The sequence below is a fragment of the Camelus bactrianus genome, chromosome 9 (genome assembly GCF_048773025.1).
Source record: "Camelus bactrianus isolate YW-2024 breed Bactrian camel chromosome 9, ASM4877302v1, whole genome shotgun sequence".
Lineage (NCBI taxonomy): Eukaryota > Metazoa > Chordata > Mammalia > Artiodactyla > Camelidae > Camelus > Camelus bactrianus.
The window spans coordinates 48888983-48916304 of NC_133547.1; the positions used below are offsets into that span (position 1 = coordinate 48888983).

General features: G+C 40.4%; 2 protein-coding genes across 8 annotated transcripts in view; one reads left to right on the plus strand and one right to left on the minus strand.

Annotated features, from left to right (window-relative positions):
* The window catches only part of ZDHHC7 (zDHHC palmitoyltransferase 7), a 65521-nt gene that overhangs the window by 15278 nt on the left and 22921 nt on the right, over nt 1–27322 (plus strand). The window contains exon 1 of one of the 2 annotated variants that reach the window (XM_074370324.1): nt 26983–27237. The exons of the other annotated variant lie outside the window; for it this stretch is intronic. The gene's annotated coding sequence lies outside the window, so the exon portion shown is untranslated. Of the gene's footprint in view, nt 1–26982; nt 27238–27322 lie in introns of those variants that run through there. 2 annotated transcript variants of the gene reach the window in all.
* PRKAB2 (protein kinase AMP-activated non-catalytic subunit beta 2) lies at nt 1882–19074 on the minus strand. Of its 6 annotated transcripts, XM_074370326.1 has the most exons (9): nt 18881–19074; nt 18444–18647; nt 14736–14902; nt 13811–13904; nt 13455–13575; nt 9260–9393; nt 8527–8595; nt 7588–7624; nt 1882–6444 (listed from the first exon to the last, which is right to left on the minus strand). In XM_074370326.1, exons 2-9 carry the CDS (start codon nt 18597–18599, stop codon nt 6425–6427), a joined length of 798 nt encoding a protein of 265 aa, XP_074226427.1. In that variant the 5' UTR covers nt 18600–18647; nt 18881–19074; the 3' UTR covers nt 1882–6424. The 6 variants fall into 6 exon arrangements, with proteins under 6 accessions (XP_074226427.1, XP_010966167.1, XP_074226426.1 ...); XM_010967865.3 differs by lacking the exon at nt 7588–7624 and having other exon boundaries at nt 18444–18624; nt 18881–19072; XM_074370325.1 differs by lacking the exon at nt 7588–7624 and having other exon boundaries at nt 18444–18624; nt 18835–19072.

Here is a 27322-nt window from a genome sequence, read left to right on the forward strand (position 1 = left end):
TCCCTTGAGGTGCTGTTGAGGTTTAAGGTTAACTGCTTCGGTCTATTTCTGCTATCATAGGTCATCATTACCTGTCCTTCTACTTTACATCTCCACTTCTCTCATCAACTACTTCTATTCTTCCCACCCTCTGGTCACTTCCACAGTGTTATTCCCTTCTCTCCCTTGAGGAAATTTAACTCAGTTGAATCTTTAAAGCATTACAGGGGAGCCCCATTGTGTGATCTGAGGAAAAAGTCCAGAGGCCAGCTATGTAGAACCTCTGTAAAATAAAGGGATGGAAAACAAAAAGGATATTTTAATCATGGCCCTGAACAAGGCCATCTGAGTGATTGCTGTCAGAAAGAAGTATATAACCCGCTTTCACATATAACAAAGAATAAATCTGACAAAGAATAGGAGGGAAGTTCCAGGATAATAATGGTCCTCATCTCTGGATATATGTTAGAATCATCTGGGGAACTTAAAAAATATAGATAGCTGGACCCTGTATCAGAGACTTTCATGTAATTAGGGTGAAGGTAGAAGATTGGGCATCAGTATTTTTATGGACTCTGTATAGGTGATATGCATGTACAACCAGGGATGAAAAGCATAGTCTAGGATCTCAGCTAATCCAGCACAGGATGATAGCTAAGTGTGAAGTTTACAGAAAGTGCTGAAAATCAAACCACTGAGTCTGCGTTCCTTTAGTTACTGTTGGCATATCCTGGAACAAAAAGAAGAGAAAAGGTGGCAGATGGAAGGGATGACACCACATGTGTCCCCTATACCTATGACTTTTCTTTTTTTTTCCACATACTCACTATATTGCATACATATATACAGTATAAGTACATATATACAGTATACTGCACATTTTTCTTAGTTTACATATATGTACTAATTATTGTTTCTAAGAACAGATTAGATCTTTAACTTTTTAAACTTACATAGTTATCAAAGGAATAAAGCCAACTACAAAATAAGAATCAACAGAATGCGGTAATCCAATTAAAAGGATAGTCAAATGTGCTTAACACATATTCAAGAAATCAATCATCTTAGTTATAAATAATAAGTAGTTCCCTATGACTTTTCTCTTTATTTAAAAGTGTCTGTGTGGAAATTTACATTCTTTAGGTCCCGAGGCTACCTGGGCAGATAGATCTTTTTTTGTTTGTTTAACATTTTTTATTGATTTATAATCATTTTACAATGTTGTGTCAAATTCCAGTGTAGAGCACAATTTTTCAGTTATACATGAACATCTATATATTCATTGTCACATTTTTTCTCTGTGAGCTACCACAAGATCTTGTGTATATTTCCCTGTGCTATACAGTATAATCTTGTTTATCTATTCTACAGTTTTGAAATCCCATCTATCCCTTCCCTCCCTTCACTCCCTTGGCAACCACAAGTTTGTATTCTATGTCTATGAGTCTATTTCTGTTTTGTATTTATGCTTTTTTGTTTTGTTTTGTTTTTGTTTCTGTTTTTGTTTTTGTTTTTAGATTCCACATATGAGCAATCTCATATGGTATTTTTCTTTCTCTTTCTGGCTTGCTTCACTTAGAATGACATTCTCCAGGAGCATCCATGTTGCTGCAAATGACATTATGTTGTCAGTTTTTATGGCTGAGTAGTATTCCATTATAGAAATATACCACATCTTCTTTATCCAGTCACCTGTTGATGGACATTTAGGCTGTTTCCATGTCTTGGCTATTGTAAATAGTGCTGCTATGAACATTGGGGTGCAAGTGTCATCCTGAAGTAGGGTTCCTTCTGGATGTAAGCCCAGGAGCGGGATTCCTGGGTCATATGGTAAGTCTACTCCTAGTCTTTTGAGAAATGATCTTGATAATATTATCAGTAATCAATGAAGAGTTCAAATACTATTGCTATATGATACTTTTATTCAACAGTTTTATTGAAGAAAACTCACATTTTTATATGTGTTACATCACATAATTTTCAGACATGTCAGAGTCCAGTGACAAATTATATTTGGAGAAAAGCTTTAAAACTCATTCTTGTATGCCACTCCTTTGTGAAATACTGAAAAGTAGCTCCGTATCTCAGCACTAAAGGTTACAAAAAGCACCATTTAAAGGAGGACTCATAATATTTAATTCCTTTCAAAGTACAGTTTTATTCCCCCTTTATAACAGAGCTGTAAACATTCAAAATACTTCAGTATTCTGACTCTTGACGAACGCTCTCCAATTTACCAAAATTCAAACAAGTCTCACATATGGGGCCTATGCGGGGATTAGGACTAATCAACATCAGTGCGCGCTGACTGTTCTAAAACCAGCACCTGGGAAGGTGCGCTCTAGACAGGGATAGAGAAGAAGTTAAGATGATCAATACATAATATAATGCTTATGGTAGATGTTCCTTGACCATTTAACCTGACTACAAAATCCTCGGAGCATTTAGTATTTCTGACCAGAAGCACTGTGCCTACACACAATTCAACTCCAGTTAATGTTGGAACTAATACACAATTTAATTTTTAACAAAATTTATTCATTTCAAAGCACAACTGAGAAAAGCAAATCAAGACAAAGCCCAAGTCTGAATCCTAGAGGGATTCTATTGCTAAGAACTGAGTTTTATGAGTAAGACTCTTAGAGTTTTTTTGTTTTTGTTTTTTCTCTTCCTTTCCTTTTTTTCTTGTAATTTAAAAAGATTTGGCCTTTTTACTCCAAAAGTTTGGGTTCATTGCAGAAATCACAGCATTTCAACCTCTAATTGTGATTGATAATTAAGGAGAGACAAATGCCTAGATCCAGAGTTTTAAGACTCTTAACTCCTATCCCTCCCAGGTCCTCCATCCCATGGGTAACTGGAGTCAGCAGTCCCCCTAGAAGAAGTCAGCAAGAATTTGGCTTTAAGGATGAGTCAGAATAATGCAGGAACCAACTGTGTATCTGCTCTTAGGCCCCCACCCCAAATCACTAGAATGTGAGGATTTAGAAATCTCTGAGAACAGAATGTATTTCAAACATACACAGAGATTACTGCATATCATTTTTAGTTGAGGCTAAAATTTTAAAAGCCCTATTTCCCCAATTAAAAGCTGAGGAGTCTATCATTAATATGTTGCCTTCATTTATACCCAGATTAATATAAACCCAGTCTAGCAACACTTCTTTTCTAACTTAACTTCATTTTAGCAGCATACATGGAGTACCAACACTTTTTAAAAGTTTTATGTCAGATCCACTAGGTCTACAAGAGACTAGAAATAATTGGGAGTGAAGCAAGTGGGCCTGGGCTTGTAGGATCCTGTCAGAAACTTCTCTTGGATTATTCTATTACAGTGTTTCTCTACCTAATAAGGATTGTTTAAAAAAGTCAACACTATTGACGCCAGGTATGCCCTTCAGGGGTTTTGCCTATAGTGATTAAATCCTATTCAACTCTAAGCTTAAAGCAAGCTAATAGCCATGACACAGAAGTTCTCCTTACCAGCAAGATGACTAATATTTGTTTTAGATAATGTTTGACTTTAGACCCTGGTAAAGCCTGCCTGACACATTCAGTTAAAGCAAAATATAGAAGAAAGGGCAGAAAATAGAAACAAGAGACAAACGGAAGTTTTTTTATACAGTAAATTCTGTACAATGAGACCCAAAGACAGTATGTTATGACTGATTTAGTTTTTTTTAAAAGAGGGTATTTTTAGTTGAGTTACTTAAGCCTTAATTTTCCTAGTGTTACTCCTTAGCTCACTTTTTTCCACAACCACTAAACCATGATGTGCTTCTTTAAGAGCAGCCCTCCCAAAGAGCTATTTTGTTACTCTTTGACTGTGAAACTTTTAAAGGCCAAAAAAAAAAAAAAAAAAAAAAAAGCCCCAAAAAATTGTTTTGCCTTTATTCATTTTCAAAATCTGTCAAGTTCTTCTGCAGAAAATAAACTATCCCTTTAACCAATATAAGAGAATGAGTGAGCTGTACTTTGGGGTACCTTCCTCCCTCCCTCTATACATTCTAAAACACTTTCTTAGGGACAGACTGAGAGTATGATAGGAATTCTCAAGGCCATGGGATGTATCAGCAGCACAGAGGAGGGACAGGGCTGAATGAGTCATCATCCAGTTCCTCTTACTCGTCCCTTTCCATACCAGATGGTAGGCTCCCATTTCAGATCTAGCTGAGAGATTACCTCAGGATTTGGAAAACTAACATGTTCTGCACATTTCCAGATTAGAAAGATCTGAAGGTCACCAGCACCAAAACTTACTGTCATTGGAGACAGACCCAGTTCACAGAAGCCTCTGGCCTGAGAGAAATTGAAGGAATCTCTTTTCCTGCCCCACTCTACTGATGTAACTGTGTGGAACAGAAATTTTAATACATGAACACATCAATGATTACATTTCAGTACTGCTGACAAGACATATGAGTACACCGAAATCCTTCCTGTAACAACCAAGATTTTAAATCTTCCTAAGTGGCCCACTTATTAATGGGTATTGGAAAAAACAAAATTCTAGGAGAAAACAAAATTCTAGTATAACTGAAGACAGTGTAGATCCTGAGAGTTGGTTATAACAGAATTTGGCTTGGATGTTTTAAATTGCACACCATTCTAAAAGTGATTGGGACTATAAAACATTCTCCACAAAAGCCTTTTGCTGCAGTGTGGGGCTTTGAGTAGCTAAAGCAGTATTTACTCTCAGCAATAAATCACCAAAGCACTGAGCAGCTGACAGCAAAACAACAACCCCATGCCCTATTGCCTCTCACACAGGAGCTAAGAGGCCTACAGCCCCATAAACAACTGTGTTATTGGCTTTACATGCGTAAGACAGGAGGTAGCTAATTGATCTACGGGTGCCCTTTCAGTGTGGCTGGGCTCATCTTAGCAGTCAAGGAGCCTCTCAAGCATCAAGTTTAGCATCCTCCAGGATTGAATGTTTGGCCTGCATTTATCTGTAATGAACAGCCACAGATACTTGGAAAAAAATGTTTTATCTCTAAACCCCAGTGATGGATTGAACAGCTACTTTTTACTCCACAAATGGAAATCACTGACACCACGTCATCATCAAAAACGTTTTTTGGAAAAAGGTGAAAAACAAAATGATTCTGTTAACACTTAGTGCATGAAGACGATACTTTCCATGGTTGGGAACAGCAAGGGTACTTTCTTGCTTCTTGTCCTAATGAATCTTTAAGTTGAGGGATCCTTTTAGGTGAAAGAAACGAGCCTGAATGGATCTGTATCTAGAGTAGTGTTTACTGTAACGATGTACACAGAGTCAGCCACATTAATGTAAAATTGTAGAGGGCTAGACCAGAGGAGAAAACATTGGGAGCTCTTTATCAAGAGCCTGAAGTTCTCCGATACAGTCTCTTACGACCAATGAAAAGGCATTTTTTGATAAAAGAAAAACATAGGCACATAAAATCTTCCAAGGATGAAAGACATGAAAGTTTTCCCTGGTTTCACTCCTACCTTCAGGCTGTATGCTCTGTGAAAGAAAACATGGAAGCAGGGCCAAGCCAGGTGGGAAAACCTATGGGAATGTGCCAGTTCAGCCTAAACTGTGGCACCAAACCAAACCAAGAAAGTAGACTTTCTGCATTCTGCCTTTCATATAATATTGAACCATATTTTCTGTAGTAGAAGTTAAAACAAGGGTAACAAAGTGTCATGGGCCTGTGCTGGGCTATAAAGGAGACTTTCTGGAAGTCCTAGTGTCTGAGGTGGGTCAGGTGTCACACAATCTTTGAAAAGGGTCACTTACCCACTGATTTTTGTGTTAGAGAAGGGCCAGATTAACAACGCAAGAATGTGAAATGAGAGGAAAAGGGTTCTTGTGGGGCATCTGGTATCATATAAAAAATACAGATTGTGCCACATACTCTGGGAATACAGAGAACCCATGCAAGAAAAGTTGCCCCTGCAAGGAGGCAGCTGTCAGTAGGGCAGCAGTCTGGCACAAGTCCATCCCTTGGAGAGCCAAGGAAGCAGTGATAGAATCTCTACCCAACAGGGATCCTGAGAGTTTGCTCTTCATTCACTTTAGGAAAAAATCTTCCTATAATGGTTCTCCCGGCCACTCTCCCAAACAGGTCTTGGTCAGTTCCCACAGGCAGAGAGAATATATCTGGCTAGGAGGCTTCCATTAACCTTCCTCTCATATGTAAATATATAAATATTTTTTTAAATAAATTCCATGAACTCATAAAGCTCTCATCTGCAATCAAATGCAAAAGCAGAGCATCCTACTCAGAGGCACTGAAACACACATATTAGCCTCAAAGCAAATCAGCCTTCCAGGAGTCCCAGGTAAGACTGGTCCAGTCCAGAAAGGCAAGGGAGATGCTTCTCCTGGATCCTGGGAAGTGGAAAGGGATCCCTTCAGATGGGCTTGTACAGCAGAGTAGTGACATACTTCTTCTTGTAGCGATGGGTTGCGCTAAGGACCATCACACTGTCCTGCAAGGGAAAGAAACATATGCAGCTAATTCACTAGTTCAGGACGTAATGTAGGCAGCTGTTCCCAGCCATTAATCCTTCCCAGTTGCTCACTTTTAACAAACACAATTTGGTATTATAGAAAGAGGTTGGTTTTGGAGTCAAATCAATTTGAGTTCTGATCCTGGCTCCTACTGTTACTCTCCATGTGTGGCCTTGAGCAATCTGCTTAATGTCTCAGTCTATTTCCTCATCATTACAAAGGATAACACTTACCATTAAGACGGCTCTCACGATTACATGGAAGTACCTGGCACAGTACCTGACACATAATATGTGCTAAAGAAATATTAGTCTCCTACCTCACTTCCCTCCCCACCTCAAATTCAAATATTGAGCTTAAAATTAGCTTGGAAAAAAAGAAATATAGCATCCATTTCTAGAAGGAAGTCTTAAAAGCCATGAGAAGAAGGCAATGATCCTTTTGAAAGACCATTTCTAAGCCCCAAAGCAGGTCTAATTTCTATTAATAACAGGGATGAACTTAAAGTCCTCTGATCAAGAGTGTACTCAGGAATCATCTTCTATCCTTGAACAAAGTGGACCCCAAAATCCTCCTTGGAAAGACACACAATCCAGTAGATCAAAGCCAAACAGTTTAAACAATCTGAGAGAACCAGGAAAAGGTCAATGCCAACCTAAATCATAATAATCAAGACCTTGACCTGGGCCAGAACCAGTATGAAGAGTAAGAGGTACCATTTCCCAGGCAGTGCTGCAGACCATGAGTGTTCTACAGCAGGAGATGGCAGACCTATGGACATCAACTGATAGCCAAGCAGCTGTACAGGAGGCAAAATGCAGTCAGATCCCAAAGAACCCACGCAAATCCAGCTAAGAAACCAGTGCATCTTCCTGTTTCCCCCCATACTGTGTTATCCACAATGAATACTTCTCAGATTAAAATTCTGTGACCACAGTATGCTGATCACAGCATAAACACAACAGGAGCAAAGCAGTTTAAAAATTCAACTTCAGGAAGAAGTTTGGTAGAAATGAGCAGGTGAGAGAAAGACCTACTTGGAAATACTGGCACAATGATCTCTAGGAAAGAACATGGAATGAGGATAGGACTGGACCTCCAGTCCTCTCTCTGGTACTTACTGGCAATATGACCTTCTCTGAGCCTTAGTTTCTTTATCTATAAGACAGGGGTTAAAAATAATACTTATCTCACAAAGTTATTATGAAAATTCAATTCAATAATATGTATTTAATAAGTACCACATAATCTGCTAAAGGCAGCTATATCAATGATTTCCCTACTCTGGCTGCACATCTAAAAATATAAGCAGCCTTAAAAAATTACTGGGGCCCATCCTATATGCACTTATTCAGAATCCCTGGGGAGTGGAGCCTTTGCGTCTGTATTTTTTATAAACTTCTCACAAGTGATTCTGATGACGTTCAGCTTAGTTTGGTAACTACAGAGCTATATAAAATTTTATTCTAATAGCCAGACCACAAAGACATGACAAGACTGAACAGATACTTTCAATCCAGAATCTAAAGCGGCAGAGAAACCAAGAAGCTTTCTAAGAGTTGAGGGGCACAGGGCAAATCTAGTCACATTTCTCCTTTACCTAGTATATAGGACATATGCAAGCACTCAGGTGTATGTGACTTGGGCACCTGAAAGCAGCTCACATCCACCTTTTAAAAAGTGGGAGCCTTAATATCACATTCAAGCATTCTTTGAACTGGAAAATAAACTTGCTTTTTCTGCAAATGAAATCCTAGAACTAATACTCAAACTTAATTAAGTAGGTGATACAAAAGTTAAAGCTACCCAAAAAGAAACCAGGAAGCAAAAAAGTCCATTCAATCACAGGGCAGTTCTAGCCAGAACTCAGATATAGAGACTAAGATCTAAAACAAACAAACTCACCGACTAGTTAAAAAAGAAGAAAGTTTTCCTATACTTTGACCATTACTGCCAGCTTCAGCTTCTGGGAATTAGCAGAGTAACCACTGGAGAACATGTGTTCAACCCTTGCCCTCCCATTCTGGGAAGCTATGTGAAGAGCCAGGTCCACCACTTACCTTTATGGACAATGCATAAAGATGGTTCAGCATAACATGATTGGGCTCGGGGAGCAAGGCTGGGTCACACTAAAAGAGGGAGGGAAAAAGACTAGATGGGGTTAAATGCACAATCTTAAACCAAACAGTTTGTTCGTCCCCAGAGCCCTTTGAGATTGTTGAGAAACTCTAAACTACAATGTATTATTTCATTTAAACAAAGCACTTATCCTAATATAGATCAATAATACATTCTCATTACAGAAAAGTAGGACGATTCTGAGTCCAGGGCAGAAACCCTATGCCTTAGCATCTATTCATCCTTTTAAATAGAGCTAAAACAAAAACCTTGCCCACAACACATAGAAGATTTGTGTTAAGAGGCAAAAATAATCTTACTGGGAATCAAGTGAATTGACTAGAGATGTAAATTATATGCAAAACAACAACAACAACAAAAGCCTTTATACTTCCTTTGGGTATCCCCAAATGATAAATACTCCTTATCTTATGTTGAAATAGAAGCCTCAGAAACTGGTTCTAGCACTCCATAGCTCTGAGCCTGATATATTAGGATGAGAAGACAACTATGAATTTTGATATCAGTACCTGGAAAAGTCACAACTCAGCCTTGGAAAAAGGAACCTGTAATGCTACACCTTTGTAATAATCCCAGCCTCTAGGACTACTAAACTCTGGCTCAAATGGTCCTAATGACCCCAAAATGCCCCAGCAATACTCTTATGATACTCACAGATATATTAGTGTCCTTGTTAAGAATAACTTGGAGAAGGTGAGGAGGCAGGATTGGTGGGGATTTGAATCTCTCCTCTGATCGAAATACATACATTTCTTGACCATAAGGCCCTGGGGGTGAGCTGGAAAGGTCTGGAAGATATTTATTCAATTATAAGGGAAAGTTGGGGAGTTATCAGAAATACATGAAAAAACTGTCAATAAATGGCAGCCAATGTTAAATATGGTAGAAGTCAAGAAATATAAGCTTGTGACACGTTGGGTCTACAACTGTAAGGCAGACAAAGAAAAAGTCTGAGTCATCCTGAACATAAACCATTGCTGGTGGGAATGTAAAATGGTGCAGCCACTTTGGAGAACAGTTTGGTAGTTCCTCCAAAAGTTAAGCATAAAGTTACCATATGACCCACCAATTACACTCCTAGGTACAGACCCAAGGGAGAAGAAAAATTATGTCGACACAAAAACTTGAACACAAAATTTCATACCACCATTATTTATAATAGACAAAAAGTGGTAACAATTCAAATGTCCATCAGCTACTGAATGGATAAACAAAATGGTATTTTATTCAGCCATAAAAAAGAAAGACATACATATTACAACATGGATGAACCCTAAGAACATTATGCTAAATGTTAAGAAGCAAGACACAAAAGACCACATATTATATGATCCCACTTATATGAAATGTACAAAACAGGCAAATCCACAGAGACACAAAGTAGATTTGTGGTTGCCAGAGGGTGGAAGGGAGGAGGGAATGGGAAGTAACTGGTACTGGGTATGGGGTTTCTTTTTGGGGTGATAAAAAATGCTCTAGAATTAGATAGTGATGATGGCTGCATAACCGTGTGAATATACTAAAAATTACTGAACTAAAAGGATAAAGTTTATGGTATATGAATTATGTCTAAAAAATGGAAAAATGTACACAGACAAGAATAGAAGGAAATATACAAAAATAAAGAGAACTATAATTTTTACTTACAATTTTTAAATAATGTTTACAGTCTCTAGTAAAAAGGATTTTAATAACCAGTTCAGTATAAGAACTCAGATTTCAGTTAAATATATGTGAGGCAAAAGAAAATAGTAAAAATTCTGTTATATTAAACAATATCTTAAAAATATATAAAACCTGAAACTTTTCAAAGTATTCTGTTATTTTTGTTACATGATCCACAAAAACAACCTTAGGAAGTACACAGGACAGTTTTTTCCTTTTTGTCAGGGAAAAAAAAAAAAGTGATTTGCTCAAAGTCACATACATGTCAAGATGGTCATTGAATGCAGATTAAAACTCATCTGCAGACTCCTAATAAAATGTATTTTAAACCTTACCTCAGTGGATTATGAAATTTGCATGAAAGAGGGAAGAGAGAAGTATGAAAAGTATACTAGTCTTCTCTCTATACATATTATTCATTGGTTGCTTTCTCAGGATCATATAATGCAAAAATTTAGAGTTACAAGTGGCCTAATCATTTAATTCAGTATTTGTTTTACTGTAGTCAGTTATAATGTGTCCATTTCTGGTGTACAGCACAATGTCCCAGTCATGCATATACACACACATGTTTTCATATCCTTTTTCACTAATGGTTATTACAAGATATTGAATATAGTTCTCTGTGCTATACAGAAGAAACTCGGTTTTTTATCTATTTTTATATATAGTGGCTAACATTTGCAAATCTCAAACTCCCAAATTTATCCCTTCCCACCCTGTTTCCCCCAGTAACCGTAAGATTGTTTACTATGTCTGCAAGTGTTTGTTTTGTAGATGACTTCATTAGTGTCCTCTTTTTTCTTTTTTTTTAGATTCTACAGAGTGATATCATATGGTATTTTTCTTTCTCTTTCAGGCTTACTTCACTTAGAATGACACTCTCTAGGTCCATCCATGTTGCTGCAAATGGCATTATTTTATTATTTTTTTATAGCTGAGTAGTTTCATGTGTGTGTGTATAATCATGGTTTTTTAATCCAGTTATCTGTCAACATTTAGGTTGCTTTTATGTCTTGGCTATCGTATATAGTGCTGCTGTGAACACCATGGTGCATGTATCTCTTCAAATTAGAGTTCCCTCCAGATATATGCCCAGGAGTGGGATTGCTGGATCATATGGTAACTCTATTTTTAGTTTTTTGAGGAATCTCCATACTGTTACCCATAACGGCTGCACCAAACTACATATCCAACAGCAGTATAGGAAGGTTCCCTTTTCTCCAAACCCTCTTCAGCATTTACTGTTCGTAGACTTTTAGATGATGGCCATTCTGACTGGTGTGAGGTGATACCTCATTGTAGTTTTGATTTGCATTTCTCTGAAATTAGCTTATTCAGCATTTTTTCACTTGCCTACTGGCCATTTGTATGTCTTCACTGGAGAATTGCTTGTTTAAGTCTTCTGCCCGTTTTTGGATTGGGTTGTTTGTTTTTTTTTTGTTATTAAGCTGTATGAGCTGTTTATATATTCTGGAAGTTAAACCTTTGTCAGTCGCATCATTTGCAAATATATTCTCCCATTTGTTTTGTTTTATTTATGGTTTCCTCTGCTGTGCAAAAGTTTGTAAGTTTAACTAGATCCCATTTGTTTATTTTTGCTTTTATTTCTATTGCCTGGGTAGACGGTCTTAGAGAACACTGCTATGATTTATGTCAGAGAATGTTTTGCCTATGTTTTCTTCTAGGAGGTTTATCATTCTTGTCTTGTATTTAAGTGTTTAAGCCATTTTGAGTTTATTTTTGTGTATGGTGTGAGGGAGTGTTCTGACTTCACTGACTTACATGCTGCTATCCAGTTTTCCCAGCACAACTTGCTGAAGAAACTGTTTTTTCTCCATTGTATATTCTTGCCTCTTTTGTCAAATTTACAAAAAGAGTAATTGACCGTAGGTCTGTGGGTTTACTTCTGGGCTATTCTGTTCCATTGATCCATATGTCTGTTTTTATGCCAATACCACGCTGTTTTGTAATTCAGTATTTTTAAACTCTTTTTAATCACTGCTGCAGCAGTCAAGAAGAATGTCCAGCCTTACTTTCTGAGTTTATATAATGAAAACAGTATCTTCGCAATTTTCCTAAACAGACAGTTATTATACTATTGATTATTCTTTTAGAAACTGCATAAGCCACCTTTGTGCCCTAAGATTCTATATGCCCCACTTGGGGTACTGCGTCTCCTCAGCTGAGAATCACTGAGAGTCCAAGCCTCTGATTTTACTGATAAGGAGCTAAGAACCAAAAGAGTTGAAGGACTTGTCTGTGATGGCAAAGCTAGTTGGTAGCAGAGGCAGGCTTTGAAACCACAAAAGAGAATTGTGTTCACTGGGAACATAGTTCTTTAAATAATCATATCCTTTATTGCAAAGTAACAAAACTGGTAACTGTGGGTGTGATTAGCAAATTATTTTTCTGGTGCTATGGCCAATATAAGTAGAGATGAAGGCTTTAAAAAAAGTATGAGGAGAAATAAAAGGATACAGGTTTTTTCCTATACCAAGGAAATGAATGAATGAATGAATGAATGAATTAATTAATTAATTTAATTTTACTGAAAACTACAAAACTTCAGTTAACACACACACACAAAAGAATTACGATGTTTTGGTAACCCTTTTTCCCCCAAAGACTGCCATACTTGTAGGGCCCTATAAAACTGTAAAACTGCCAACTGAGCTATCAAATTGGCAGGATAAAGCTGAAGCAGCTAAACAAGGCATACCAGATACAACTAGCCCCTGCTAGTTGATACTCTCAAAGGTCAATGAAAAACTTGAAATATTACTAGGAACAGCTTTTTAAACTATAGACCACAGCCCATTAATAGTTTATTAAAATAAATAAATAAAATAGAATGTTTTACATGTATAAAGGCAAACATTATACTGCAAGACTTGTGTTACAGTTTTGTGTGTATGGGTGGGTGGGTATATGTATATTTGTATCTGTATTGGGTTATAATGTAAACTTACTGTAGATCCTGGTTAAAAAGTTTGAGATCAAATACACTAGACAGACTTTTTTTCCCTCAGAGAAGGGAACCCAAATGTTTATAGGAGAAACATATACATACAATTCAGAAGATTCCTACAGAGAAAATGAAGAAATAAACAAAAACCACTCTTGGGAAGGAACATGCAATATAAGAAAAACACACCAAGAAAGAGCAAATACTCAAAATTACCTCGACAAGATGTCTCTGAGCTTTCCATTGAATCTAGCTTTAAAGCATCAAACACCTCAAAGTCAGATTTCTTGACATGGATCAAATTGTTAATTGTGCCAAGCTGACTGGTAACCACAGGCTGAAACAGTGAATAGAAAAGAATTCATGAATCCCCATTTCAAATCCATCTCTTCCATACAACTCTCCCCTTTTTAAAAATGATCATACTTGACACCTCCATCTTTTATCAAGAAAGAAATCCTCCAGTGTAGGAGTCCATCAATCCTGACAGCAATGATGTTGGATACCAAGGGGAATAATAGCTAAAAGGAGACTGTTAAGTCAGTGGTTACCCTCAGAGATCAAGGCCTTACCTCTGATGGATCATGAACCCACTGTCCGTCCACAAAGAACTTGTACTGGTGCTCTCCCTCAGGGAGGTCCAGGATGGCAACAAAGTCATTATGGCTACAGAAGAAAACAGAAAGTTAAACAGGCCAAGTTCCTATTAGAAGACAGAATATAAATGTAAAAACCATAAGGCAGTCACAGTATCATACCAATGATCTCCCACATTCCTAAGTGATTGCACCCCCAGAGTGAAAAATAATTTATAAATCCATTCTCCTATTCTATATCACCTTGAGCATGTATTTACCAGCCCCTCCCAATAACTTTAGTTCTTAATTCATATCTGAAAAATAAAAATAAAAAAGTTAATTCCCCTAAATGTTCCACCTTAGCACAACTATTTTGCTTCAGCAGAATAGATTCCTCACAAGCATAAATAAGATAGCAGGTAGGTTCTGAATAAGAAGTGCCTCAAGGTACCCTTTCCATATTTTGGTGAGCATTTTCTAGAAAATTACCTACATACAAAGGGCCATAACCAGTTACATAATTCATTATTGCTCTGCAAGCAACACATAACATTACTCTTAGAACTTCACAATGTGTCTTCTTTTAGTGAAGAAGTCAGAGCAACTGGACTCAGCCAGTTATGGAAGACTTCCCACAAGCTTGGAAAGGACTTGTGTTAACACAGTCCTAAAGAATGTACCCACAAAGCTGTTCTAAGTCCCTCTGAGGCAGTAACATTCTGAGTGGTAGAACATCTCTGACTCACTAGGAGGTTAAAAAAAAAAAAAGTCACAGATATAGTCAGTGATCACAGGAAATGTTCTAGAGAGAGTCCCTAGCAGGTAGAAAGGAATAGCCCAGCCAGGTCTCTCTCTTGAGAAAGGAAATCAAGTTTCCACTCCTGGACCCTGTGGACTCAACCAAGACACTTGTCTTCACCTCTTAATCAGTGGAATCTTGGTGCTCCAATTGTTGAAGGACCCAGAGATGAAGACCTCCTTGCCTCCTTCAGACCAGCGGATAACAGTGGGCCGGGCCTGCTGTGTGGGCTTTACGGAGTCCTCCAAATCCTGTTGCCATGATACAAACTCTTTGTCCCCAGGGAGCTGTAAGAAGGATTAGGTCATCCCTAAATTGTGACCCAGGAATTCTGAAAAGGTCACACTCCTCCCTAGGGCAGAGAGGGGTGCTAGGTTTCTGCTAAGGATTAATAAGCCTTGAAATTAGCAGCTCAATCAGGTTTTGAGTAGACTACAGACAAAGAACTCATCAGGAATCAAAATATCAAGTGGCTTATGCTCAAGGGCTGCCCAAATCACAGCCTAACTTCCAAGTATGCATATATCACTCATCCTTTCAGAGCCTTAGGATTTCCCTTAAAAATCAAATAGACAAACAAAAAACAAAACACTGTTACCAGATTAACCCGGAGGCAGACAATTATGATATGCTTCTGAGTATCTCTTAAGAGAAAAAATATGAAAACAAAGTATGGTTCTACAAAAAATAATTGTTAGCTATGTATTTTTCACATGCAAATCCGAGTAGCTCTCAATTACCAGTTGTAACAGAAATTAGAGATACTAAAACTCGTAACTAATTCATAATCTCCATTTTAGTTAATAGGTTACAAAAGGACATTAAAAATATAAAAATCAGATCACTGGTTTCTTAAATTTTGAGAACTGGTTATGAAATCTTACTTCATAACCTGGCTCATCTATGCCAGGTTTATACTAGCTATTTCAGGAGAAGGGATGAAAATTCTGGAGCTTCAAGGAACATTAGATCAAAAACAGTTTCCTTTAATAAAAGTGGTTCCAATATCAAATGACGTCTATAGGATTCTGGAAACCCTACGTAGTTTCTTTTCATTACCATCCTTTAGAATAGGAATTGGCAAACCATGACCAGTGAGCCAGATGTTTTTACAAATAAAGTTTGATTGGAAAATAACCATACTCATTCATTTATTTTCTATGGCTGCTTTCATGTGACAGTGGCAGAACTCAGTAGTTGTAACATGGACTATGTGGTCAGCAAAGTCTGAAATATTTGCTGACCCCCACTTTACATTGGCTTAAGTGACTTTGGTAAATAAGTAAATAAGCCTATATATTATCAAGCCAACATATTACCAGATAAAATAATGTGGGTTAAAAAAAGGACTAGTTTATTCATTTGGGCTTTATTTTCAAAATGGCTGACGTAGTCTAGCTTCTATACTGTCTCTTGATATTCCTCAGAACTACACTCTGAGATACCAGGAACTGCATGTTTCAAAGTAAACAGAAAGAACTGAAGGAATTTTCACATTATATAAGGAAGTAGCTTAAGATAAAACTTTGATCTCCATTGTCACAAGGCAATGAACCCTTTCTCAACAGGCCACATTAGGATTACAAAAATTTTTACATATGCCTGAGAATTACATATACCTCAGATTCCTGACTCAGATACAGGGCCTGGGAATCTATTTTTTTAACAGCTTCCCATATAATAATACTGTGATTATGTTACAAACAATGAAAGAAACCTCATCTTTAGTGATACACCCTAAAATATTTACAGATAAAATAATATTTGATATGCTAGTCTGGAATTTGCTTCAAAATAATTGGTGGGGGTAGAGTGAACTGGGGTATAGATGATATAAATTCATTCATGATTTGATCATTGTTTAAACTGACTGACAGCTATATAGGAGTTCATTACACTGTTCTCCCTACTTTGAAACATGGAAAATGTTTCAAATTTTCCATGAAGTGTTTAAACAAATCCCAGGAGATTCTAATGTGCAAACAGGATTGAGAACCATTGAGCTAGGCCACTGAAGAAGGCTGGCATTTGAAGCAATGTAGGCCCTACTGCCACTGTTTCTATCATTTACTTTTTATGATTTAGTATTTTCAGTTTAGAATTTGAAAGCTACAAACTATTAATATGCCTAGCTTTGGAAGAAAGCCCTTCCATGTATGACATGACATTTCTGTGGTAGGCATGAGTGCAGCTGACTAGCAGAAAGACTGTTTACTCCAAGTTAAATAGTCAGCAAAATCATCAGGAAAAAGAGGCAAAACAATTAGAACTACAAGTGAAAAATGTTTAACTGAAACATTGAGATAAGAAATAGGGAGAGTAGATTCAGAACATATTAGATTTGGAAGTATTAGATTTGGAAGAGACCTTAGGAATTATCTGAACCAATTTTCTTATATCACAAATGGCAAGATAACGGTAAGAGAAAGAATGATCCAAAATAGGCTCCTTTCAGATTAGAGCAACCTGGCTTTTATTCAAGATGCCAATTACTGCAATCACAGTTTGACAAATACACTGTACTTAAATCCTGAGTCATCAATGTAGAAAACGGGTTAAAATACAATGAGGTAGATCACCTTGAGAAAGCTTTAAAGAAATAAATCCAGATAGCTGGGGAAATAGCCCAAATGTTCAGGAAGAAGTCCTGAAGTGGGAGATGGAAGAAAGGAATGGAGAAGAAACCCCAAGAAATCACCCTTACTTCTCCTGGTGATTATGTTCTCAATTGGGATCCAAGAAAATAAACAGAAGAATTCACATTTCACATGCTCCCAACCTGGCAAATTATTCTCTATTTACAGGAGTAAATAAAATCAAAACCCAAGTAGGTGGGAACGTATGAGTGATAAGAAACATGAAACACATTTCAATCTTCTCAATTCTTCCATTTTTTCTATTCCATTCTGGTCAGACTACCGGAGGAATTAATGTATTTAATGCTGGCAGCTCTAAAAGTGATTAGAAAACATTCAGATGGTAATCACACTGCTGTCAGCTTCATCTATCCTTCAGGTAGGTTGAACACAAATTGCCGCTTTCCTGAAAGTCCTTGGAATTGAGAGCAAGGTCTTCAGGGCAGCTGTGGGTTGTCCATTTTCAGCTATGGTAACACTATGAAGTCCTACTGGGAAGTGGAGAAATCCTAGAATCATTTGCGCTCCCATTTGAGAAGCAGCTGGACGTGAAAGAAGCACCTCAGCCACCACAGCTGTAAAGTATGAGATGAAAACTAAGCAGTCGATCAAATAATGTCCTTTACTGATCCCCAAGACTAGGAGAAAGTATTTAAATAAGCAAGTGGTTGCTTCACAGCCATGCCAAAGGGGAAGAAGATCAGAAGTGCTGAGCTCTTAGAAGGGCAAAAATAATACTGATAGACAGAAGTTGTCAGGAAAAAGAAATTCCTCTGCCCACCTCAGGGCAAATGTGAGAAACTGCCGCCTATAGTCAGCAACTTGGCTACCTACCCTCTGAAGTTTTTCACCAGGGTTTACAACCTACAAGTTCATCAGTACTCTAGAAGAGGGCACCCGTGCCTGTTAGGAGAACCTGGGTGGCGGGGTAGGGAGGGCGGAGGTCTGTTGCCCCCATCCTAAAAATGTGGCCAACAGAGTAGTAGAAAGACGAGAACTCCGCCTTTATACTATTTTGATGCACCAACGCGGAAGGAATTACCATTCAGCATCTCCGTCCCCGAAAAAACACCCTTTAATTCTAAAAACTGTAACCCAGGTCAGTGTGATAAGAAAAAAACTAAGAAAGGAAGAGTACTGACACCCTGCCTGATCCAGCACCGCCACCAACTGGGGGTATTGGGACGCTCACCTTGGAGTCCGGCAGGCTGAAGACGCTGGGGTCGTCCGTGCTCCCCACCATGATCTTATGCTCCTTGCCTGGGGCATGGCCGCCGGCGCCCTCGGCTCGTGCAGCCTTGGCGCCGTGGCGCTCCCCGGCCACTCGGTCGCTAGTGGTGTTTCCCATGATTGCAGCTCGGGTCGGGGGCCACCTGCCGTGGGGAAAAACACCGGGCTAGGAACACCCGGGTGATCGCGTCAGGGACGCCTCCAGCCCCGCCCCTGGGGACCCAGGCAAGGAAATCCCCGCCCCAGGGAAGCCATGCCCCGGGGACCCCTCCCTCCCTGGCCTCCGGGAGCGCCCGGAACCCCGAAGCCCCCTTGATGCCTGCTGCTCAGGAAACCTGCTCTTGGGAACTCACTCGTAGCCCCGCGCTCACTGCCCAGGGGCGCCCCCACCCCAATCACCTCCTGCGATGCTCTCCCTCCTCCAGGGGCCACTGGTGCGATAGCTGTTCTGCGGATGAGGCCACTAATAAAGTTATTGAAATTGAAGCCGCGCCCCAGGCTAGCGAGCCGGGTTTCCTCCTAAAATGGCTACAAGGCCGGCGGCGCGGGGCCCGCCCCGCGCTCGCTCCCAGGGCTCAGCCGCAGCGGCGCCCGGGGCCGCCGGCCTCTCTAGCTACCCCCGCCTCGATGGTGGGCAGCCGCGCGCAGCCTCCAGCGCCAGGCGGGGGCGCCCGCTCCGCAGTCAGCGGCAGGCCCGGCCAGGGCCGCTTCCGTGGCGGACTGCGCCGAGATTCATTGGTTTGTTGCGCCACAGGGCCTGCCATCAGGAAGGGATGGTTCCCGAATGACACTTGGGACCCCCTCCTGGGCTGCGGTGCTCCGTACCCGTAAGAGCGGCGTTGCTTTTTTCCCAGTCCCCACACCTGGCCTCAGGTTCGCCAAACCTTTTAGGGTTGTAGCGTCTTTTCAGTAGGCTTCCGGGAGAGGCGGGTTCCTATAGGGTGTAAGAAAACGGACTTGCAGCTGAAGGCTATGGAGGTAGTGGTAATTAATTGCTTGAGGTTAAAACTAAGTGCTATGGGGAGCAGTCAGCCCGACTGGGGCCCCGGGGAAGCAGTGATTAGGAGATGAACCTTGACAAATTGTTAAAAATTAGTCTAAGGAAAAGGAGAAAGCTATTTTAGGCTAAGAAACAGCACTTGCAATGAGCAACCCCAGAAGAAATGAAATTCTAGAAAGAGAGCAACAACAGAAACATCAGAAGGAACACTAAAGGCAAAAAAGGGCAGGCAGTCCTTTTGGGACAGGTTGGGACAGATTCAGGTTTTTACTAATAGTTACTGGGACTTCTGTGATACTTACTAATTTGCACTTTGTGTTATAATTATATGCTTGTCTCATTAACTAGTTGGAGCCCTTGTCACTCAACATGCATTATGCTGACCAGCAGCATTGGCATCACCTGGGAGCTTGTTAGAAATGCTGAATCTGAGGCCCCATCTTACAAAATTAGAACCTGCATTTTAACAGGATCCCCAGGGTGAATGTGTATGCACACTGAAGTATAAGAAGCACTGTTTTGACAACTGGCAGAAAGCAAATGTAGATTGTATTCTTCTTCATATTCTTGCATGCACCTGTACAGGGTAAACTTTTAATAAACATTTGCAGAATGAGGGACATATGAATACTGTTCACTACATTTCTAACAGGATAATACCATTTACACTTAAACACAACCAGTGATGGGGAACCCCAAGTCACACAAGGCCACTCTTTTTGAATGAGCAGGTCTATTTTATATTCAGTTGAAAACCCATTTATTAGCGGATGAAGGGACCCTTAAGTTAGGAAGCCCACCAAAGTGTGGGTCCTTGCCGCAGGCTGTAAAAGAACTCTCACAGCAGAGGCAGAGGGACAAAGTGAACAGCCACTTTATTGCTCAGAAGGGGAAATGGAAGGAAAGTGCTCGAGCAGGGAGAAGGAAAGAAAAAGCTCTTGAGTGAAGAAACGGTGCTTGAGTGGGGAGTTGTCAACCAAAATGGCTGGTAGAGACAGCTCTAGCCCAGGTCAGGCCACGTGGACTTTTATGGGAGGATTCTGCCATCATGTCCTCCTTACAGGTGTGATGGAGCCAGTCAGTCCTTGTAGGGGCTCTTCAGTCCTTGTATGAGCTTTTCAGGTTGTCATGGCAGTAGTCAAGTGTCTCGGTGCTGGTGGGTGTGTCATTATTATGCTGATACATTACAGTAACCATATAATGAGGCTCAGGGTCCACTGGAAATCAAATCCTTCACCATCTTGGACTCCATCAATTCTAACAAGTTCTTGTTTTTTCTCCGCAGCTGCCTCCTGAGATTTAGATATGAGTAACTGATTTCTATTTGGGGGAGGGGCAGGGGTATGATCCTGGGGAGCAATAGCCTTAGTAACAAAAAAAGAAAGTTGCTCTTAATCAAATGCCTGCAATCTGGTGGACCCAAACAAACAAAAACAAACAAACAAAAACAAACATCTCCTGAGATTCTGTTCAGCCATGAAGGTGTTAAAGGGAAATGGGGGAGTGATCTTAATCACTGAGATAGGTGGTCAGAGTTGTTGCCATCCCCCAATGCCTGCAGGCTTGTCTTAAATCAACTGCTTGAGCCTGCTCTTCCATGACTCAGAGGCCTGGGAGACCAGCTTTTCTAGAAACAAGAGACAGGGGTTGGGGGGGGGAGTGTCTTTCCTGCTACCTTTCATATCCACTTATGTCCAGCAAATCCACTGCTCCCCCTTTTGTTTTTGCTCTGCCCCTAATAAACTCAGTTATTTTCTAACTCTTAACCAAAGACAGTTTGTAGAAGAGGCGGCACATTTTCACTGCAACCTTTTGCTCACCCCTCCAAAATCTTTACTATCTGGTTGCCTCCTATTTGGATAACCTTACCCCTCTTCTTCCTCTAGTTCCTTTCATCCTTTCCACAGGAATCTGAAGGAAGGCCCTTGAAGGACTAATACATTAAATCTTAACTTGTGTACTGTTCAGCTTTCTAACCCCAAGGTGGTTTGCCCATGCCAAATATGTTCCTGATATGTATTTCCTTACAAGAGTCAAAGCAGCATAGGAGAAGCAAACCAAGTAATATATTAGGCAATGGAAAATTTGTTAAGAAGAGAAACTTTTTGTAAAGCTAAATAGAAATTAGTTTTTGGATTATCTGCTTTGGGGGATTATCCTTGACACTGTTCTGCCCTAATAGCATTTATAATCTGTGAAGAGTTAATAATAAAAGTCAACTCTGCATATTGCATATTTTAGATATAGGAAGAAAGTAATTTGACACTGTAGGAAGGATTAATTGCTTCTCCCTAGTCTGAGTTTTGTTTTTTTTTTTTTTTCCTTATACTCAGGAATGGCTAGGTAAAGAAACAAGATCTCTTAACCAACAGCAGTATAATTTCTCCCTTTAAGCTCAATGCTGTTGCCCAATGTCCTATCTTCCAGAGGGAAGGAAAAGAAGGAGGTAATAGGCACAACAGTTGGTGGGGGTTCTCCTGATGTTACTGTATCTCAGATGTCATTGCTACTGGTCTCCTCAGATCAGCTATTCTGCCTGATAAACAGAGGACAATGGGAAGCCTCACAACACAATATGCTCTTACGCATGCTGTTTAAGTTGTCCTACTTCCTCTGAGAGGTGAGGATGGAGGAATGCAGGAATAATGTACTGATTTCGCAGAACGGTATGACAGGTTAGATTGAGCATCTGGAGGTTTACCTTTCCATCTCCACTCCCCAGGTTCCAACCCCATTTGTGATCAATGAGTATGACATCTCATCTTAATTTCCATTTCAAAAAGTCTGATTCTTTTCATAAAGTTAAACATACACTTAATATTCAGTTTAGTAATCCAACTTCTAGGTATTTATTCAAGTGAAATAAAGACAGGTTCACACAAAAACCTGTACATAAATGTTTGTTTGCACAAAACATACGTGGCTTTATTCATATTCACCCCAAAATGGACACAAGTATCTTTCACCTGGTTAGTCCATAAACAAAATGTGGCATACCCATAAATGAAACAGTACTCAACAATGAAAAGAATTAAACTCTTGATATATAGAACATAAATGAATCTCAAATGCATTATGGGAAGTGAAACAAGCCAGACTCTATTTACATGACATTCTGGAAAAAGCAAGACTTAGGGTCAGAAAATAGATCAGTGTTTTCCAGGAGTTGAATGTGGGAAGAAGGGTTGACTACAAAGGGGCATGAGGAAATTTGGGAGAGTTACAGAATACTTCTGTATCTCAATTATAATGGCGTTATGCATCTGTCAAAATTTATAGAACTATACACTTAAAAGGGTGATTGTACTGTATGAAAATTATACCTCAAAAAAATTAAAATGTAGTAATATTTTAAAAATCAGCTCTAGGAAGAGGAGGTACAAGTTTATACACAAAAGAGACTGCTCAATCATTGTGGAAACTAATTTTTAAAAACACACATCACTGATACTAATTTTTCTCAGCTTTATTGTGGTGTAATTGACAAAATTATATATATTTAAAGTGTACAAAATGATGATTTGATATATGTAAACATTGTGAAATGATTCTCACAATTTAATACACCTATCACTTCACACCTTTGTGTGTGTGTTGATAATGCTAAAGATTCTCTTTTAGCAAATTTCACGTCTACAGCACAGTACTGCTAACTATAGTCACCATGCTGTACATTAGATCCTCAGAACTTAATCATCTTATAACTGAGAGTTTATATCCTTTGATATATACCAATATCTCCCCATTTCCCCTACCACCCCAACCCTTGGCAACCATAATTCTCTGAGTTTGACTTTTTTTTAGAGTCCACATATAAGTGATACTATACAGTATTTATCTTTCTCTGACTTATTTCACTTCGCATAATGCCCTCAAGTCCCATCCATGATGTTGCACACAGCAGGATTTTCTTCTTTCTCATGGCTGAATAATCCATTGTGTATATATATGCCACATTTTTATCCATTCATCTTACTCACTCAGGTTGCTTCCATATCTTGGCTATTGTGAATAATGCTGCAGTGAACATGTCAGTGCAGATACATCTTCAAGATCCTGATTTCATTTCCTTTTATGTATACATATAAGTGGGATTACTAGATCATATGGTAGTTCTATTTTTAAATTTTTGTGGAACCTCCATACTGTTTTCCATAGTGGCTGTACCAATTACATTCCCATCCACAGCGTGCAGAAGTTCCCTTTTTCCCTTGTCCTTATCAGTGCTCATCTCGTCTTTTTCATAATAGCCATTCTAACAGATGTGAGGTGATGATATCTCATTGTAGTTTTGATTTGCATTTCCCTGATGATTAGCAATATAGAGCACTTTCTCATGTACCTGTTGGCCATTTGTATATCTTCTTTGGAGAAATGCCTATTCAGGTCTGTGATATCATGATTTATAATTAAAAAAACACATATTTGGGTTTGACCCTGTTTCTGGCACAGAGCTCCCAAAGCCCTTGGCATTTCCTAAGTGGTAAGAGTGTTAAAGGTATCTCTTGTTAGGTTAATTGACTTTTTGGACTGAGCCTAAGGATAGGGGCTGGTTGCCAGGAAAACATGTGATTAGAGGGTTGAAACTTTCAGTCCCATACCCCTGACCTCAGGGGAGGAGAGTGGCTGGAGGTTGAAACAATCTCCAATGGCCAGTTATTGAATCAGCGATGCCTTTGTACTGAAGCATCCATAAAAACCCTAAGAGCACAGGGATTTGGAGAGTTTCCAAGTTGGTGAACATGAGATTCACAGAGAGTGACTTGCTAGGAGAGGGCAAGGAACTGTATATCCACATGAAAAAGAATGAAACTAGAATCCAATCTTCTCTACCTGAAGATGGTATCTGATTCCATAGTTTAAGGGTTCAGCCCTACAAGACTTTCCACTCCCACCAAACAAACACATACTTTAGATACCAATCACAAGTCCAGGCTGTCACCTGAGCTTCTGACACACAGGCAATAGTTTGGAGTTTACCAGACTGCTTCCTCAGGTTCCGTTAATTTCCTAGAGCAAATTACAGAACTCTGGAAGCCAGTTTACTCACTAGATTACTGGTTTATTATGAAAGGATATGGCACAGGAACAGCCAAATGGAAGACACCATAAGGCAAAGTATGGGGAAAGTGTGCAAAGTTTCCATGCCCTCTGTGGGTTTGTCATATATGGCCTTTCTTGTGTCAAGATGTTCCCTCTATGCCCACTTTCTGGGGAGTTTTTGTCATAAATGGATGTTGAATTTTATCAAAGGCTTTTTCTGCATCTATTGAGATGATCATATGGTTTTTATTCCTCAGTTTGTTAATGTGGTGTATCACACAGATTGATTTACAGATATTGAAAAATCCTTGCATCCCTGGGATAAATCCCACTTGACCATGGTGTATGATCCTTCTAATGCATTGTTGGAGTCGACTGGCTAGTATTTTGTTGAGGATTTTGCATCTATATTCGTAAGTGATATTGACCCATCAGACATACAAATGAATCTTGTCTGGTGGAAGTGAGACAGGAGGGAAGGGGGCAGGGCATAGCCACTAAAGGAATGACAAAGCAGTTAGCACCAAAATGGCAGGAAAGTCAATTCCCAATGTACCCTGAGGCCCAAGATGGAGGGAGATTCGACCTCCAGTGGACCTTGAGCTACATTACACACTTTGTAATGTACTAGCATGGTGAATGACACACCCACAAGAGCCATGGCAGTTCTGAAGCTAAGGGTGAAAGGTCAAAGAGAGGGTGGTGGCTCAATTCCTGGGAATCCCGGCACCTTCCCCAAAGTAGTTGGAGTAATTCTCTCACTTAGTAGCATATAAAAAATAGCAACACCAGGAGCTGTCTCTACTGGCTATCCTGGCTGACAGCTTCCCACTCCTGCACCTTTTCCTCGCTGGAGCACTTTTTTTCCTTTTCCTCTTTTAAGAAATACAGCAGTTTTCCCTCTGTCCCTCTGCAAAAACAAAACAATACTAGCAACACCACACCTCACAGTCACTCCTCCTCTCTTGCCTTCTGACAGCCCGCACTCCGTTTATGAAGTGTGTATCTACCCATTCTTTAACCTCTCCCCCACCCTGCTAAATATATCTACTTTTACTCAACTATGGCTTGCTCTTGAATTCTTTCCTGCGCAAAGCCAGGGACTCTCACTTAGTGGGGCACGTCCCAGGGACTCAACCAACACCTGAAACACAGCCATCCTTTCATGCACCACTCTTTTTCCTGTATCAGAGTTTAACTGACTTCCCCACTGTGGAAGAAGCCAGTTTTGCCTCCACTAAGCAAATTCATTCCAGCATTCCTGATCGCCTACACATGTGCCTGCCTTTTGGATCATCTTTGAACCACCAGCATCATCTTACACACCTCCTCAGGAATTAGTGAGTTAACTTAAATCTTCGGTATGTGTTTATGTTTGTAGGAGAGTCATGATTTAACCTTTTCTCTCTCTCTCTCTCTTTTTTTTTAACAAGGTATTCTTTTAACATTGCTCATAGCAAGTTTTTAAGCATAGCCACCACTTACAGTTTTGGTGTCATCCAGAGACAACCATCTATTATTTCGGCCCATGCAAAAAGAACCTACCACTGATTGGAGGCCTACTTCACTTTGTGGAAACAAAATACACCGAGTGTTAGGAGTCTTAATGAGGGTTGAGTAAATGCAGAAGCACAAGATAACGTTTAGTTGGAAAAGCGTTTCTGGAAGCAAGAAGGGTAAATAGTGAGGTGCTTGCAGACAGTGAGATTCTGATAGACCCTGTAGCTCTAATTTTTGCTTTCATCAACCTTACAATTTAGTGAGTAACACCAACTGAGCGCCTACTTCCTAGCCCTGCAAAAACTGTCTCAAATATCACAGGAAATACTACTCCCTCCCCACCGCCAAAACAAAACAAAACAAAACACCACGTGTCTACCTTCAAAAAAAAACAAAAACAAAAACAAAAAAAACCCCAGGCCTCGGCATCTAGAAGGAATCGCTGAGATGCTCCAGTGTCCAGGTTCCTCAGAGGGGAACCAGTAGCTTGGCGAATCAGGAATCAGGCCTCCACTCCCCAGTCCAGGCGCCTCCTCTGTCCCCCACGTGCTTTCTGGCTCAGACGTTTCCACTCCCGCTCCTCCGCTTCCCCATGTCCCGAGTTCTCATTCCCGCATCCCGGACAGGCCGCACCTAAAGCCGTCGCAGAGACGATGCCGTGGGCTCGGGACACGCCGACAAGAAAGCCTCGCCGAGTTTTAAAGCCCAACCGCGCACCTTGGACCTTGAGGCAGCCCGTAGCCCTCATGCTTCCTCTTTCAGACCTCAGCTTGGATGAATCTCTTTATTTTAGCAAAGGGATCTTGCGACTAAGAACCACCTTTCTCTAGGAACTGTCCGTCTTTAAGTCCCTCTAACTCCGAGGGATCTTGACCGCCGAACCGCCACAAAATGTCTCAGCCGCCCCACTCCGCGCCCAGGAGCAGCCGGGCCGGAAGTGCGCAAGCGCGGCGCCGCTGACCTCGTGGGGTTCACTTCCGGGGGTCGTGCCGCCCTGTTCTCCAGGCTGGGCTCTGGCTCTCGTGTCTGCTCGACTGCCGCCTCCCTCCGACCCGCCCGGCGTTACAGAGCCGAGCCGAGCCGTGGAGCCCCCTCCGGCCCGGCCATGAGCGCGGCCGCATGATGCGTCCCTGCCTCGGCCGCTGCAGTCGCCGCCGCCGCCGCCGCAGGCCGGGAGGAGCCGCAGCGCCAGGCCACCCAGCCCGGGCTTCGGGTGAGAGCGGCAGGTTGGGCCGGGCGGGGCTGGGCCGGCTGCTCGCACCCGGGTCTCCCTGCCACTCCCGGCACCCGTCCACCTG